At 38.0% G+C, this 17,087-nt stretch overlaps 1 protein-coding gene across 1 annotated transcript in view; it reads left to right on the top strand.

The window, feature by feature from the left end:
• The first annotated feature begins 8,414 nt into the window (after positions 1–8,414).
• Positions 8,415–17,087, top strand: part of pgm2l1 (phosphoglucomutase 2-like 1) — an 81,379-nt gene continuing 72,706 nt past the window's right edge. Inside the window, exon 1 of the mRNA XM_028799389.2 lies at positions 8,415–9,065. Coding sequence (XP_028655222.1) covers positions 8,964–9,065 — 102 coding nt within the window. The 5' untranslated portion in view covers positions 8,415–8,963. The remainder of the gene's footprint in view (positions 9,066–17,087) is intronic.

The raw sequence follows: 17,087 nt of genomic DNA, 5'->3' as shown, positions 1-17,087 counted from the left end.
AAATAGGGAACACAAGCAGTAATAAAAGCTCATCATAAAAACAATATATATGCAATACAGCATATACAGCATGTAACATATAAGAGCAACACACAAGAACAAAATACAGCACACCGTAATAACTCTAGTGTTATAAATATTCTGAGTTCAGGTCCCTGAAATCTGTAATCAAAGTAAGTAAGTAAGTAAGTAAGACAACCTTCTCCACCTATGCTGTACTCTTATTAACCACTGCTTTATTCTAAATTCTGATGTATTAAGTTGCCCTCTACCACTACTTCTTCACTGCTAACTGGTGGTTGATATGAATTTGAAGTCTTTTATTTTATTTCATGTTCAAAATTGCATTCATTTTTAATTTTCCTGTTTTTTTAATGGCTTTAGAATGTCCTGCATTCATTTCTATCTTTATTTTGCATTTCTGGTTTTGTTTTAGTGTAGCTAATATTTTTCTCTATATATTTTGTTTTAATATTTACTTTTTTTGTGTTCACAACATTTTGAAACATTTGTTGTTCCACCTCCACAATATAACTCCCACAAGTTGGACTGTGTGAATTCATCTTGCAGATAGTATTTAATATGGTAGTGCATTATATTCAGCATTATCTCTCTTATTATATAAAAAAATCTTGGGACGAGACAAGACTTTTTCAGAGAGATGAGACGAGACATTTTCAGAGAGATAATTTCATGTCCTGCGAGATGAGACTTTGTGCCAAGAGATGAATTGAAAACCTAACGGGTCCAAGTGGAGGTGGAAATAAAAGGCAAACAGTAGAAGAAGAAAAGACAAAGAGTAGAAGACAAAGTAGAATGTCATAAAGAGGTTCAAAAACATTGGTGCGATACACATGTAGAGCAGGTTAGAGATTATGAAACTACTAAAATTCGAAAGTCCCAAAAAACTGATAGTAAAGATCGCATTAGCGCTAACAAATGGAAATTATTAACTTTGTGAAATAACGGAACAGCGAAAAGAGACTGAATACAGTAATCCCTCGCTACTTCGCGGTTCACTTTTCGCGGATTCACGACTTCGCGGATTTTATTTGTAAGCATATCTAAATATATAACGTGGATTTTTCGCTGCTTCGCGGGTTTCTGCGGACAATGGGTCTTTTTACTTCTGGTATTTGCTTCCTCAGTTGGTTTGCCCAGTTGATTTCATACAAGAGATGCTATTGGCGGATGGCTGAGAAGCTACCCAATCAGAGCACGCAGTTAAGTTCCTGTGTGCTGCTCATTGGCTCAGCGACGGAGTGCTGCATTAACCAGGAAGTCTCATCTCACTCATTCAGCATTAACGTGCTCTTGCTACTGCATTCAGGGGATTATCACCTTCATCGTCATCATTTTTACTGCACAGCATATTCATCACCATCATCACGTCATATATAGCTACGTGTACTTCGCTATACAGTAAGTGTAAACTTATCTACCGATTTCATATTGCTTAGCAGTTGTCCCTGTTATTAACAGAGTAAAGGGTGGGTTGTAAACAATACAGGGAGGGTTTAAAAACATCCAAATACACGTTAAATAATTAAATAAATATGGTGTCCCTACTTCGCGGAAATTCAGTTATCGCGGTCGGCCTTGGAACCTATCTCCCAGGATAAGTGAGGGATTACTGTATATGGACATAGGTGATATGACAGAAGTATGTAGATGTTGGTCAGCTTTAAAGTTTAAGTTGGAGACTTTTAGATTGTCTAATTAATGTTGCCATCAAGGAAAAGTAGTGTTTCTTCCCAATGAAGATGCGTATCCGCGAGAAAAAAAAGATTTGTTATTTGGTGAAATAGAAATCCACAAACACTACAGGCAAAATATCCGAATCTGCAATAATCTGTTAGCGGTCGCATCATACAATGCTCAAAATGTAGATTTACATGATTCAGGACCATACACTGTGAGAATCTGTTGTCCCACAACAATTAAAGCTACTACATGTTTAAAGAAGTTTTCTTGGATTTCTATATGAATCTGAAAGATCACCCTTGTATATATAATAAACCAACATGTGAGAAATTGTCAGCGATAATAGTTTCAAAAGACAAAGATATCTAAGACAGAGCTGATATTCACGTTTATCCAAAAGCACAGCAGGATTCCTTACAAGCGGCAGATCCAGGAAATGACTAGCGCATAGGGCCCCCACAGGGGTTGGTGAGCGTAGCGAGCAGGGGGCAGAGCCCCCCTAGTTATTAATTATGATTATTATATTTAATCAATCAGATTAAAACAAACTTCATGCTGTTCTATAGCTTTTTTAAGTGAAAAACATGTTAGGATTTTGGCTGTTTCTTTTATGTTTTAATCATGATTTACATATTGTGTTTTGACATTTGGGTTTTTGAATTTCTGATTACGATCTTGACTTGTTTAAAGACTTCCCTTTTGTTCTGCCCTTTGTGACTTCATCTCCTATCTCTTGGATTAGTCCTTTGAAGCATGATTTCTTCCATCACATCAAAACAGTGATCGACTCTCTGAAACCTGAATCAATCAACCAACTAATAGACTCTACTGATGTTTCATCCATTTCAAATTAAGTTGTGACTCTCTAACACCAAATCACATTCCTGCATGGCCATTTGATTGTTACTGACACTGAGCAAATTGGATAAAGAGTGGACTTCCACAACTGATTTAAGTCAGATGAACTAGGCTTTCCTCTTAAATGGATAATGATCATGTCTTGTCTGGGGACAGAAAGTTCCAGATGTCTGCTTTCTCTGCAAACACATTCACGGAGAGCTGATCATAATTAAGTATACTATAGATTTCTGACTTGCATTTACAAACACTTCCTCAATCCATATTTAGGTTGACTACCTGCTCAATACTGAATAATTTTCAGACCTTTAATAACCTACAAAGCTGTTATTTTTAACACACTTAATTTACCTTTCAGTCTTTAGCTCTTACCCTATACAAAATCATTAAGCATATGGAATATACTGATGAAAAACAGTTCATTTTTCAGCAAATACTCCTTCACATCCTTTGTAGGAGTTTTTTGATTGGACATGAAGCTCTACTGGTTATCATGTTTAAACAAGGGGGCTCTGCCCCCTGCTCGCTTCGCTCGCCTACCCCCGGCGTTGGATATCCTGAAATACATTAGTCGACCCAAGCAGCACATTATTCCTAACTTCACTCCGCAGTAGTGCCACTCACAATATGGCGGTGACGCCTGTGCCTTCACTCCGCAGTAGTGCCACTCACAATATGCCGCTTACGCCTGCGCCTTCCGTACTTTATGGACCCGTGGGGCCTCCGCAGCCTCTTCCGTTTGAATCTGGGCTGCAGCGCAGAGTCCTCTTTTTTGTGTGGCTGTCAGTAGTCGTTAGCCATGGGCGCGTTGCTGCTTCATTTCTCATTCACGTCAGTTGAGCTCTTTTGTTTTTGGGCCGTGACTCCTTCGTGCACGGTGGATACAACTTCGCGTGTATGAGATGCGCGCTGTACGCGCCTGCGCAGTACGTCTCATGGTCCCATCGCCGTGTACCTGCGTCCATGCCATCCGGTTTACCATTCTGGGTTAGTAATATGGATGCGCGCTGTACGCGCCTGCGCAGTACGTCTCATGGTCCCATCGCCGCGTACCTGCGTCCATGCCATCCGGTTTACCATTCTCGGTTAGTAATATGGATTTGCTGTTCACTACTACATTCTAAACCTGCTTTTCCTCTAGTGAACGTTAAACTGACTCTTTTCCGGATACTTTTCTAATGTTGATTCTGCAGTACTGTCTGTCTGTTCTTTCTGTCAGTTGACTTCCATGTTTTGTTTGTTTATTACATACTAACTTACTGACATTATTTATTTTTAACTTTTACTGTGATTCTCAGTGTTAATTTGTTGTGTGTTTTGGGCTTTAATAAAATTATAATGAGCCCTTTCATATTCTGTTGCTTTCTATTCTGTTCCTTTTGTAAGGGAACGCAGGAGGATGGAAAGAAGAGCAAAACATAGTACATAACCTGGCTGGGATGTCCTTATCTGTCTGGAACACCACACTGACAGACATCCCAGCTTTGCTTTACCAGATCCAATCACACCTTCTCCTTCTACCGCAGGTTGAGAAATGCTGGTCAAAATGGTGTGTGCAGTATCAACACTGCCAATTAGCTTTCTCCATGTAAAGGTTGGGTTTTGTTGTCACTGGCAAAAAAAAATATTGTTTTGAATAAATTTAACTGGTACGGTCTTTTCCCCTTTTGGTGTCTCCTTTAAATCCTTTAGCTACAGAAGGCTCCTATATCGTTAAACCCCTTCTTATTTGTAAGTGTTCTGCTACTTAAAAATGGAAAATAAAGTCAAAATATCAAGCCAAAAAAACTATAAGAACAAGTCTTAAAACATAAAATTAGAACAAGTTCACCACCATCTTACATACAGTAGGTAGGAAGTCATACCATAATACTATATGTCATGTTACCTACCAAGTTAAATGGTTAGCAACAAGCATTGTGACCATAACCAGTTTAAGAGCAGCCATGCAGGAGGAAACAAAATGGCAGTGATCACAGTTCTATGCACAAACACAATGTTGGTGCAGCAACATCAAAAACACGATGGTAAGATATTTTAATAATCAGAAAACAAAATAAAAAATAATTCATGGATTTTTTTTTGACAAAGTAGAAAAATGCAAAATCATGACTGTAAGGAGGTCAAGGGAAAAATATGTGCCTGATCTTGTTTACGGACCCATTCTTTCTCTCTTCTTCTTCAGAATTCCAAGTCCACACTGGCTCATCCAAGGCTTATGACAAATTTGTCAGTATGGCTGACAAACTTTAATAAATAGAAGAAAACATGAAGGGTGTGCTCAATTTTAACCTTTTACTGTGAATTTACATTTGCTGAAAGCAGGGTGGTTATCTGGTGCTGTCTGTGTCTTTGAGGAGATCAGATCTTTACTAAAAAAAGGTCACATTAGATAAACAGAGAGCACTCACATAAAAAGTGGTTTATGATCAAGACCACTTAATTTTCTCTTCAACTACAGATTATTTTACAAGGGTTAATTTCAACCTATAAATAATAAAATTTTAGCAGTGGCAAGTATATGTATTCCATTCTGTAGGTATTTTTAACTGCTTTAATTTTTAGCAAATGTTTACTAGAAAAGGATTTTGGCATACCATATATGTGTAAATATTGAAAGTCGGACATCAGGATAGTATCACAATGAAGCCATTGTTAGAAAAACATGTACAATGGAACTCAGGTGTCTTTTCAGTAGGCTTGAATGGTAAACTTCCATGCAACCTGCACAGGAAATGCAATTTGATCCCTTTTGTTTGTCACAAACGTTTGAGGTAATTCCATAGTGTGACTTGTCATTCAGCTTTTCTTAGAAGTAAGAAAACGAAACTGCATTGAATAAAACTGAGTTGAATCACACTGTTCATCCACACATACGTTCATACAGTTTCCAAACCTGCTTATCATGAATAGTGTTGCGAGACAGCTGGAACCTAACCCAAAATAAAAAAATAATGCTCTAATGGCATCTTTTATTTCCTGGAAAAATCACTTTTTATTTGGTCTATTTTTCACTGCATTTATATATATATGTTTATATATATAAATATGTTTATATATATATATGTTTATATATATATATATATATATATATATATATATACAGTATATATGACACTCCAGAAATATTAGGACTCTCAGGTCAAAGCTTCTATCCTTGGTGCATAGTCAAGAAATGTAGAAAAACATTTTTTGAGCATTTATTTAAGAAAACCTACATTGATTACTTTCACAGCAGTGACCATTAAGTTTGGATTCTACACCATAAACAGTATTTAAGGTGCTCTGTGACAGTACTGGCATTAACTAAACAGCACTCCATAATGTTAGCATCAATTTGTTGCTAGGTGGCACAATGACATTGCACAATATCAGCAAAGAGCTCTTCCTGTGTCCATGAGGAGTTTCTCTGGATACTTACACCAATCACAAAGACATGCAATTAATGTCAATTAGCAGCTTATACAGTAAGTGGCCCTGTATGCATGAGTGTGTATGAGTAGATCTTGTGTGTAGGACTGGTCCTCTCTCCAGAACACCTAGTTTTCACTTAATGCTTCTCGTGGAAAGACTCTTGCACCTCAGTGATGTTTTATTGAAATAAGTAGTTTTAGAAAAATATATTGAATAATTGTTTTTTTAACAGTAATGAAATTACATTTTCTCTAAATTCTGCAACACTTCAATAGTTTTGTAAACACTTTGCAATAGTTCCTGATATTACAGATTTAAACTGAATTAAACATACAGTATTTAATTTCATCAATTTATAGACCACCTAACCTTTTTTCATTTTTTTTTTTTATAAGTTTAGCAACTGTTTATCAGTATTAGCCACCAATTATGATATGTTTATTTTTTTGAGTGACTTTAATATTCACATAGATGTGGAAATTGACATCATTAGTATACTCATATTCATACCTTGAATTAACACTTATGATGTAAACCCAGCCACAGGGGATGCGCAAACCAGTGTGTTTCTTGGTGCCAGTCCCAAGCCCGGATAAATGGGGAGAATTACGTCAGGAAGGGCATCCGATGTAAAATTTAGCCATATCAATATGCGGACAACAATACAAATTTTCATACTGGATCGGTCAAACCCCGGGTTAACAACAACCACCACCAGTACTGTTAGTCAACAGAATGCTGGTGGAAATTGGGCTACTGTTGGCCGAAGAAGGAGAAGAAGAGGGGACATGTCCTGAGGGGAGAAAGGTAAAGAGAGTGGAACTGATGGTAGGAACTTTGAATATTGGCAGTATGACTGGTAAGGGGAGAGAGTTAGCCGATATGATGGAGAGAAGGAAGGTTGATATATTGTGCGTGCAAGAGACTAAATGGAAGGGGAGTAAGGCCAGGTGGATCGCAGGTGGATTCAAATTGTTCTATCATGGTGTGGATGGGAGGAGAAATGGGGTAGGGGTTATTCTGAAGGAACAGCATGTCAAGCGTGTTTTGGAGGTGAAAACAGTGTCAGACAGAGGGATGATTATGAAGCTGGAAATTGGAGGTGTGATGATGAATGTTGTTAGTGCATGTGCCCTGCAAGTTGGGTGTGTGATGGATGAGAAAGAAGATTTTTGGAGTGAATTGGATGAAGTGATGAACAGTGTACCCAAGACACATAAAGTGGTGATTGGTGTGGATTTCAGTGAACATGTTGGTGAAGGGAACAGAGGAGACGAGGAAGTGATGGGTAGGTATGGTGTCAAGAACAGGAATGAAGAAGGTCAGATTATCATCAGTGGATTTTGACAAAAGGACGGACATGGCTGTGGTGAATACATATTTTAAGAAGTGGGAGGAACATAGGGTTATGTACAAGAGTGGAGGAAGATGCACACAGGTAGATTACATCCTATGCAGAAGAGTCAATCTGAAGGAGATTGAAGACTGCAAAGTGGTGGCAGGGGTGGTCTATAGGATGACGTTTGAGATCAAAAAGAGGAAGAGAGTGAGGGCAGAGCCAAGGATGAAATGGTGAAAGTTGAAAAAGAAAGACTGCAAGGTTGAGTTTAGGGTGAAGGTGAGACAGGCACTAGGTGGTAGTGAAGAGTTACCAGACAGTTGGGCACCTACAGCAGATGTAGTAAGGGTGACAGCAAGAAGGGTGCTTGGCGTGACATCTGGACAGAGGAAGGAGGAAAAGGAAACCTGGTAGTGGAATGGGGAAGTACAGGAGAGTATACAGTGGAAGAGGATGGCAAAGAAGAAGTGGGATACTCAGAGAGATGCAGAAAGTAGACAAGAGTACAAGGAGCTAAGGTGCAAGGTGAAGAGAGAGGTGGCGAAGGCTAAAGAAAAGGCGTATAAAAGAAAGAAAGAAGAAGAAAATCCCTTAAAAACTCAGGAGACTAAAAATGAACGATGCTTCTTGGCACAACCACACATATTTCACTGGACGCTAATTTATCTTTACTTTAGGGGTGCATTCTTTGTCTTTCAAATTTATTTCGGTAATATATGATATTTGCTTAAAAGCAACGAACCTGCTCTAGAATACGTTGGTCCTGCCGTGGTTCTCTTTCAAAATAAAAATACCTTGAATAGCGGTAATATTTTAACGAAGTAAATGATTCATTGTACAGTGAAGCGAGAGGAAACAACAAGCTTTCGGAGCTAAAATATCAGTAAATAGTGATGCGGCAACACTCCTATTAATAACAATATGTACGTCTACCTTGGTTGCTACGGGAGAACAACAGCTGTTGCCGTCTCAGAATTCGCTTCGACCCGGGGCATTGTGGGGCGGTTTGTAGTTTCTTCCGTTTTCGGTATCAGCCAATCGCAGACAACGACCTTACTTTTAGGCACCTCAACATCCATAATGCATTTGCAGCATTGCCTGAGGCGTGAGATTATTCTGTGGACGTTGCTGCGTTTAAGGGATTTTGTACTTTCTGTTCATTCTTTGGTGTGGAATAATCATTCTTGAAATATTTTTTTCTGATATGATTGTTTGTAAATTTAAAAGGCAACGGTTCTTTAACCGTGGAATTAAGACTGGCTCTACTGTCAAGCGGTTGACCACAATACGAAAGCAGGGACAGGAACCTGCGCCGTTTTTTCCTTTAACGGGAAAACCAAAACTATTATAGTTGGATTTTCAATTCGCACATTTATCGTAACCAGGTTGTAAAGTAATCCGGAAATCAAGATACATTAGCTAAATCATGACTGAAACATAACGAAGCATCGTTTTAATAGCAAGAAAAGAAAATGTGAACCCCAAGCTGGAGTAAACTGGATAATAATGACGGGTTCTCCGGCTTCAACAGGCTCGTAGCGAACTCTGAAGAAAACTTTACTCGATTTTTCTCGTTGCCTTGTCGTATCCCTTTTTTGGATCCAGCAGTACGACATTACTTGATCTGCCATAAAGAAATTGAGCAGTTATGGGGGAATGCGGGGAGGACGTAAATGCTAATCTTATATCCCATTCAACGGGAGACCACCAACTGGACAAAGCAATCTGGCAGTGGATGACTTGGGATAAGGTGAGAGGTGCCTGTGGGGGCATTTGTGTATGCATTTCTTCGACGAGGGTATGAAGATTTCATTATGACAGAATATGGCTTGCTCTGCATCGCCAAGGGGGCTTCCTTAAATTTAGATGAGGACGAAAGCAAATATGTGACGCACCTTGTTACTAGATTACTGCTATATATTGTGTCATGTATGAGGAACCTTTTGCATCTCTTAATCAGAACCTGGTTTGCGAAACAAAAATGTTATGATAAAGGTTTTAATAACTCCTATACATAGTCTTTTTGTTAAGTATGCCAGACATGATTTATTCAGGAGACACATCTGTGCAAACCTGTACCTTTGTAGCTCTGGTAAGGTTTTATTGTAATTAGTAGAGAAATTATACTTATTGATTAATTTACCTTGTGCTCTCTGGTGTCACGGCCTCATTGATTTAAGTGCCATTTTGGCACATCACTAGTCACTGCTGCATGGAGTGTGGTGATGCTGTTTCGATTGACAAAACAGACGCCTTTGTTGTGCAATTGAAAGTTTAGGACAGTGACTTGCTTTCTTGCTTAGTAGAATAGGCTGTTTAGTAAAGTGCAACCTTTATTAAACAGCCACTCGGTACAGCTATTTTTATTTTACAGAGCACCATTCCATGTACACTGATGTTTTTATATCTGTGATATTTATTAAGCAGAACAGTAACTTGAGCTCTGAGTCATAGGGTGAGGCAGAGCTGGATGCTATACACGACCACTCACTCTGTCAAACCAACTGGCCAAGCTTTTATGTATTATTAAATAAAAATGAAAACTACAATTAAAGACAAGCATGGCTTTCTGTGTTTGGTAGAAATGTTATTATGTCCTACCTAGTTCTTTTTATTCTTTACCATTGGACACTTTTCTGGTTATGAGGTGGACAAATTGAAGGTGCCCTTTATAGTTCCATGGGTGTAATTAATTTATTACTAATTTTGTAATCTATTGTTTATAGTATCGTTTTAGCCTAGAAATGAAATGGCACTCATTGACATAATTTTGGATAAAATTGCTGGGTTATGAACTCTTTACTGCATATTTATAGAAACTGAAACATTAAGTTTCTACTGAGGGTATTTGTTTTTAACTTGTGTTAGGCACCCTGTTTACATATTTACATATTTTCACTGTGTTGAGTGAAATACATTTTCACACATTTTGGTCTACTCAAGACCATATCCTAATAATAATTTGGAAGTAATTAAAGATACCCAATTCAGGACTCAGCATTTTCTTTCATCAGTCTCCCCCCCCCCCCCCCCCCCCAAACCTAAAAAAACACATTCATAATCCATTTCAGGGCTGTAAGGAGCCTATCCTGACTGCAGTAGAGTAGAACCCAAACCTAGACTGGGCATCATTTTAACGTATTTGTAGATGATTTGAGCTTGATAGATCTCCTGAAAGATTGTTACAGTTAATAATGAGGCAGTTAATTGATAACATTCTGGAGATCTCCTGAAAGATTGTTACAGTTAATTGATAACATTCTGGTAAATTAGTATATTGATTACCATAAAATTGTTTAGATATTTTGAAATCAAATGATCTTAGATGGCCTGAATTATGGAATTTGTTTTATTTATTCTGGAACAGTAATAAATGTACCAGGCTTCATTACAACCACTATATTCACACATCACATCAATGAAAATGACTTTACAACTTGTCAGTTATGGAATATATGTTATTTTTTAAGTATTGATGTAATCGGATTTGTATTACATTACATGTTGGGTACCTAGTACACTTGTTTTCATATTTCTACATTTGGAATGCTGGGAAGTTGAGCAAATGTTTGGGATCATAGTAAGTTGTAGGGGAGGTAAACCCTGTAACCTTCCAGTTTACAGTTCACAACACATTAGGTGCAGGGTTACATAACTTGAAGGTGATTTTCAAGACTATGAAGAGAATGTTCAATAGGTAACTAGCAGTTTGGTCATGAAACATGAAGCTGATATGGAAAAACCTCACAAAATTATTTACACTGTTTTTAAGAGGAACCTAAATATGCAGTATGTTAGAGGTACTCAGCCTCAGTCTTGGAGATCCACAGTGGCTGTAGGTTTTCATTCCAACCAGTTTTGTAATTAGAAGCTTTGTAATGAAACTTGCTATTTAATTATATTTCTTGTTTGTGCTTTCTTTCTTCCCAGATAATCTTTTTTTCCATTTTCTGAGAGCCTTATCCATATGTTTTGTGACTCAGAACAGATTTGTATCTCTTTATCCTTCCCTTCTTTGTTATTAATTTCAAAACATTATATCAACACGGATCCTTGATGATGCACAGGTTTAAATGGAAAGAGCTGGTGGGAGGTTCCTTTGTCATTTGTACCTCACTGTTAACTGATGACTGGTTAAGAAACTGGGCAACACTTAAAACCTTAATGCAACAATTTAAAACTTAAATGGGCAAATGAGTGTTTCTAAAATGAGTTAACTAAAGCTATGCCCAAAAAAACATACTGCTTTACTAGAAAATAAATGGGTTCTAATTAAAAATTTGGTTAAAGCAAAAACCTGCAGCCACTGCTGATCTCCAGGACCAGAGTTGAGTACCACTTCAGCAGGGTTTTGCCTGTGTGACTGAGTGACATCTGTGATGTATTTGTAACTGATTGCCAGATTGTGCCATGCTCTGCAGGTAGGCTTTGGTACCCTTTAATGCAGGCTTTGCTTAAGTAGGTTGGAAAATGCAAGGATTATAAAGGGGAATGTATTTTGATTTTTTTCTGGTTTTAAACTGACTTTCTTGCTAACCAGACACAAGTGTAAATTGACCTGCATCAGGAATATGTTACTTTCATTTAATAAGGATATTTTGGTTTCTGTTTTTTCATGGACTTTTTTTAACCTTTGTGGCAACCAGTTCTTCATTGCATAAACATTACATGTTTATGGGGGGAGGGTTATGGGTGAGTAACCTTTTGTGTGAACAGTAGTAGATGTAGAAACTGGCTTTTCATTTTACACTCTTTTGTGTCTTAATTCATTTTTAATTAATCCATAAATACGTTTTTATTAATGTTAGATGTAATTAATAATTAGCGATGCATTTTACATGTACTTATAACGCTACAGTATTTCAAATCCTCAGTACAAAAGTATTGGAAGTTGATATAATTATGTTTTAGAGTTTGTACTACAGTAATTCCTCCTCGATCGCGGGGGTTGTGTTCCAGAACCCCCCGCGAAAGGTGAAAATCCGCTAAGTAGAAACCATATGTTTATATGGTTATTTTTATATTGTCATGCTTCGGTCACAGATTTGCATAGAAACACAGGAGGTTGTAGAGAGACAGGAACTTTATTCAAACACTGCAAACAAACATTTGTTTCTTTTTCAAAAGTTTAAACTGTGCTCCATGACAAGACAGATGACAGTTCCGTCTCACAATTAAAAGAATGCAAACATATCTTCCTCTTCAAAGGAGTGCGCGTCAGGAGCAGAGAATGTCAGAGAGAGAGAGAGAAAAAAGCAAACAAAAATCAATAGGGCTGTTTGGCTTTTAAGTATGCAAAGCACCACCGGACAAAGCAGCTGCAAGAAAGGGAGCAATGTGAAGGTAGTCTTTCAGCATTTTTTAGAGGAGCGTCCGTATCCTCTAGCCCCTCTGCTCACACCCCCTCCATCAGGAGCAGAGAATGTCAGAGAGAGAGAGAGACAGAGAAAAACAAACAATCAAAAATCATACGTGCCCTTCGAGCTTTTAAGTATGCGAAACACCGTGCGGGAAGCATGTCGCTTGACAAAGCACCTGCACAGAAGGGAGCAACGTGAAGGTAATCTTTCAGCATTTTTAGACGTCCATATCGCCTAGGGGTGCGAACAGCCCCCCCTGCTCACACCCCCTCCGTCAGGAGCAGAGAATGTCAGAGCAAGAGAGAGAGAGAGAGAGAGAAAAGCAAACAATCAAAAATCAATACGTGCTGTTTGATCTTTTAAGTATGCGAAGCACAGTGCGGGAAGCATATCGCTCGACAAAGCAGCCACATGTAAACCCAGCAAGGAAGAGAGCAATGTGAAGGTAATCTTTCAGCGTTTTTTGAGGAGCGGCCGTATCCTCTAGGGGTGCGAACAGCTCCCATGCTCACAATATATTTGAGGAGTTTTATTTAATACGTAATACGCGCTCTGGTTGGGTAGCTTCTCAGCCATCTGCCAATAGCGTCCCTTGTATGAAATCAACTGGGCAAACCAACTGAGGAAGCATGTACCAGAAATTAAAAGACCCATTGTCCGCAGAAATTCTCGAACCAGCAAAAAATCCGCGATATATATTTAAATATGCTTACATATAAAATCCGCGATAGAGTGAAGCTGCGAAAGTCGAAGCACGATATAGCGAGGGATTACTGTATTACACAGTTTCCCTTTTTAATTTTGTTCTGTAGTGAGAAGTCAAGCAAAATTACAGCTTTTATTGGCTAACTAAAAAGATTACAATAAGCAAGCTTTCGAGGCAACTCAGACCTCTTCTTCATTACATCTTGCCTGCATTACATCTAACTACATTCATAATGGCTAACATAGTACAACACCTTAGTACTAATTTTTTTCTGCAAAGTGAGTATGCTCTTTATCTGTGTCTTGGTATAAATGGTAAACAGAATATACCACACAGCTTGGTGACCTTTGCATTTGAAATGGAAGATCTTTGCTCAGTATTTTGTATTTATGAAAAGTGTAGTGCTGATAGTACAGAAAGCATTTATTAATACAGTTGATGGATTTCTAATTGCCCGGTGTGAAATATTCATCATTTAGACTTATTTTTGAATTCCTCACCGTATGTAGGAAATGCTTTTATATCTTCACTCATTTTATCACCCTTGCTTATTGTCTGGATTTTAAGTTTTAAAAAAATCCTGTGAAGCAAATGATCTTAATAGGATTGGTTTTAGCAAGGAAATGCTTATTGGACTGTCATGTTAAAAAGTAAATACTTCCTGTAAAATGTTTTTTCTGTTTTAACATATGTGAGCATATCAAGATTTAGTCTTCATTAGGACAGTATCTTCAGGAAAAGGTGATATAATTAAAAAAATTAATGACTTTGCAATGATTTCTTTAATGAAAAAAATGAACGGATATGTCATTTCTGTCTCTGAGTGTACTTTAACAGCTGATGTTGCCCTCTTTGACAGAGAGAACCTCAGGTAGACATTTCCTATAACTGTCTACCAGTCTCTGACATAAATTACTCCATGCCTAATTCTTTCAGCTGTGCATTGTTTGAAGGGTGTCTTGCATGCACAGCCCACTTCAGATTCCTCTGAGTTTTTAGTTGGCCTTTCCAGAACCCTTCACTTTCTAGCAATTCTTGGGTGGATTTACTGGTATGTTTAGGGCAATTGTCACTTTGCAAGGTCCGCTTTCAGCTGAGCTTCAATCTTCTGATAGATGGTCTCACATTATACTTATGCGGCCTCTGGTACAATGGAGAATTCGTAGTGGATTCTGTGAAAGTGAGCTGCCTAAACCCTGATTCAGCCCCGTATCGTAATATTTCCACCATCATGTAGTTGGTAACATGTTGTTTTTCTGGTCAAATGCTGTCTTCTGGTACTGTGGTCAGATAACCCTATCTTTGCCTTCTCTGTCCAGAGCACATTGTTCAAGAAGTTCTGTTCATAGCGAAACTTTAGTCTTGCCGTAATGTTGTTTCTGGATAGCAAAGGTTCCCACCTGGCACATCCCCCATGTACATTTAATTTTTGCAGTCTCATTCTAATGGTAGGCTCATGCACCTTGATATAAACATGTAGAATTACCTGTAGGTCCCGTGATGAAATTCTGGGGTTCTTAGAGACTTCTTTCAGTGTCTTGTGTTCTGCTCTAGTGCTGAATTTGTTGGGGCAGCGCATCCTGTTCTGGACTAGCTGGCAATTGTGTGAAAATGTCTCCACCTGTAGATGATCTTAAGAGCTGTGAAATGGTTGATTTCCAGTTGTTTGGAGATCTTTTTAAATTCCTTCCCAGACTCTGACATCTATAGTTTTCTTTCTGAAAGCCTCCCAAGAGGTCTTTCAATCTAGGCATGGTAGTAACCACACTTGAGCAACATAGAGCTAACTAACAACACTAAATGTCTGAGGTTGAAATGAGACATGTTCCTCTAGTGATGTTCTAATATTTTGCTCCTGATTCTAATGTGAGGTATTTAAAGCAGTGGTAAAGCTAGGGGTGTACTTGTAAATTTCAGATGTGGAAAAGTATTAATGTTTATTTTAAATTATACAATAAACTACAAAATGTACATCTGGCATATTGCTGGGTAACAGGCCGAAAAATAAAACCTTTTTTATATACAAATATATCATTATTATTGACAATGGTAAAAGTTGTTTTTATATTTGCAACATTCATTCTTCTTCTCTTCTGTAGCTTTCACATCATTTACTAGCAACTTTTCCCTAAACACTGCCGTTTTCCCTACAACTTTTTGTATTTTATACCTCTCAGTGCTCTTCCCTTTAGCTTAAACATGTGTTCTCCTTCTATCACAGGTCAGTTTTCTTATTTTGTTTATCTTTTTTCTCCCCCCAAACAAGCACACCAGCCAACTTCTTCCCACTGCTACAGCTCACCAGACTTACTCACCTATAGAGTAGTGGTTTTCAGCCTTTTTGATTTGTATATCATTTTTAGTTTATGGAGAGTTTTGTCACGGACCTTTACAGATTTTCTAACATTACATTGTATTTGTATTTGGGGGTAGGGGTGGATGGTTTAGTTGCCTGTATCTACATTTAGTAGCATTAGATCAGTTGAATATTGGGCAGATCGAGCTTACAGATATATTGCAGTGGAGAAGGCCACGGACTGGTGACATGTCTTGCTTGCTTTATTTGGAACAGCAGCTGGAAATTACTTTGCTAAAATACATACCTTCCCTGATTCTCTCACATCAACAAAAATTTTCTGAGGACTGGTTGCTGGTCCATGGATCAACGGTTGGGAAATACCACTGTAGACAAGTCATTTCCTCCAAGTGCACTCTGATTGGCCTCCTACCACTCATTACTGACAGCCTGTTCATTCTTCTCTCCCATTGTAGCCTAGCCACTGTTACAGGGCAAGAAGTTGCTCTGAACTTCTCTGGTATATTTTGTCCTCCAGATAATTCATGCTCTATTTTATGATTTAATCACTCTAACTGGATATATAGTAGAGAGTTTGCCTTGTGCGGTTCATGCTGAAGAAGGGGCTTTATCTTCTTCCCGTGGTTTCTCGGATTGGTTAAATTCTACTGGATGTTTGTCTTTTAAGTGCTGAAATAAATTGAATATGCTGCAACTTTTTACTGCTGTTGTCTTTTTGCAAACTTTGCTTTTTACGTTAGTTTGTTTACTGTCCAGTCTTTCATATTCATACTAATTCCAGACAACTGACTTAATGTTACTACTTTTCTTTGACGTGAGCTCATTCAAAAAGTGGCACCTGCTAATCAAACTAGGGTGTTTATTCAGCTGTTTTGACTATACTATTTCTTAATAAAAAAAGAGAGATTTCTGCGTTTGAATGTTGCCTTCAAATGTTAATTTTAAATAAACAATTTAATTGGAAAAAAATGCACAGCCCTAATGTGGCATATTTTTTATATCTCTATCTATAGATACTGTTTAAATGAAGATCAAATCTTTATACAGTGGAACCTCGGTTTGCGAGCATAATTCGTTCCGGAAACGTGCTCGTAGTCCAAAGCACTCGTATATCAAAGTGAATTTCCCCATAATAAATAATGGAAACTCAGATGATATGTTCCACAACCCAAAACTATTCATATAAAAATGATTAATACAAAATATAAAGTAAAAATACATAAAACAAATTAACTTGCACTTTACCTTTGAAAAGAATCATGGCTGGTGTGAGTGAGTTTCTAAACTCTTGTGGGATTGCACCCAACGTGATGACACGCTGAAGAGTGTCCCAAAGCAATCGCAGTCTCCCAGCGCTGTAGCAGTTCTCCGTAAAAGCGAATCCGAAAC

The sequence above is a fragment of the Erpetoichthys calabaricus genome, chromosome 4 (genome assembly GCF_900747795.2).
Source record: "Erpetoichthys calabaricus chromosome 4, fErpCal1.3, whole genome shotgun sequence".
Lineage (NCBI taxonomy): Eukaryota > Metazoa > Chordata > Cladistia > Polypteriformes > Polypteridae > Erpetoichthys > Erpetoichthys calabaricus.
Note: the sequence above shows the minus strand (reverse complement) of the source record. Positions and strands in the feature narration are given on the sequence as shown.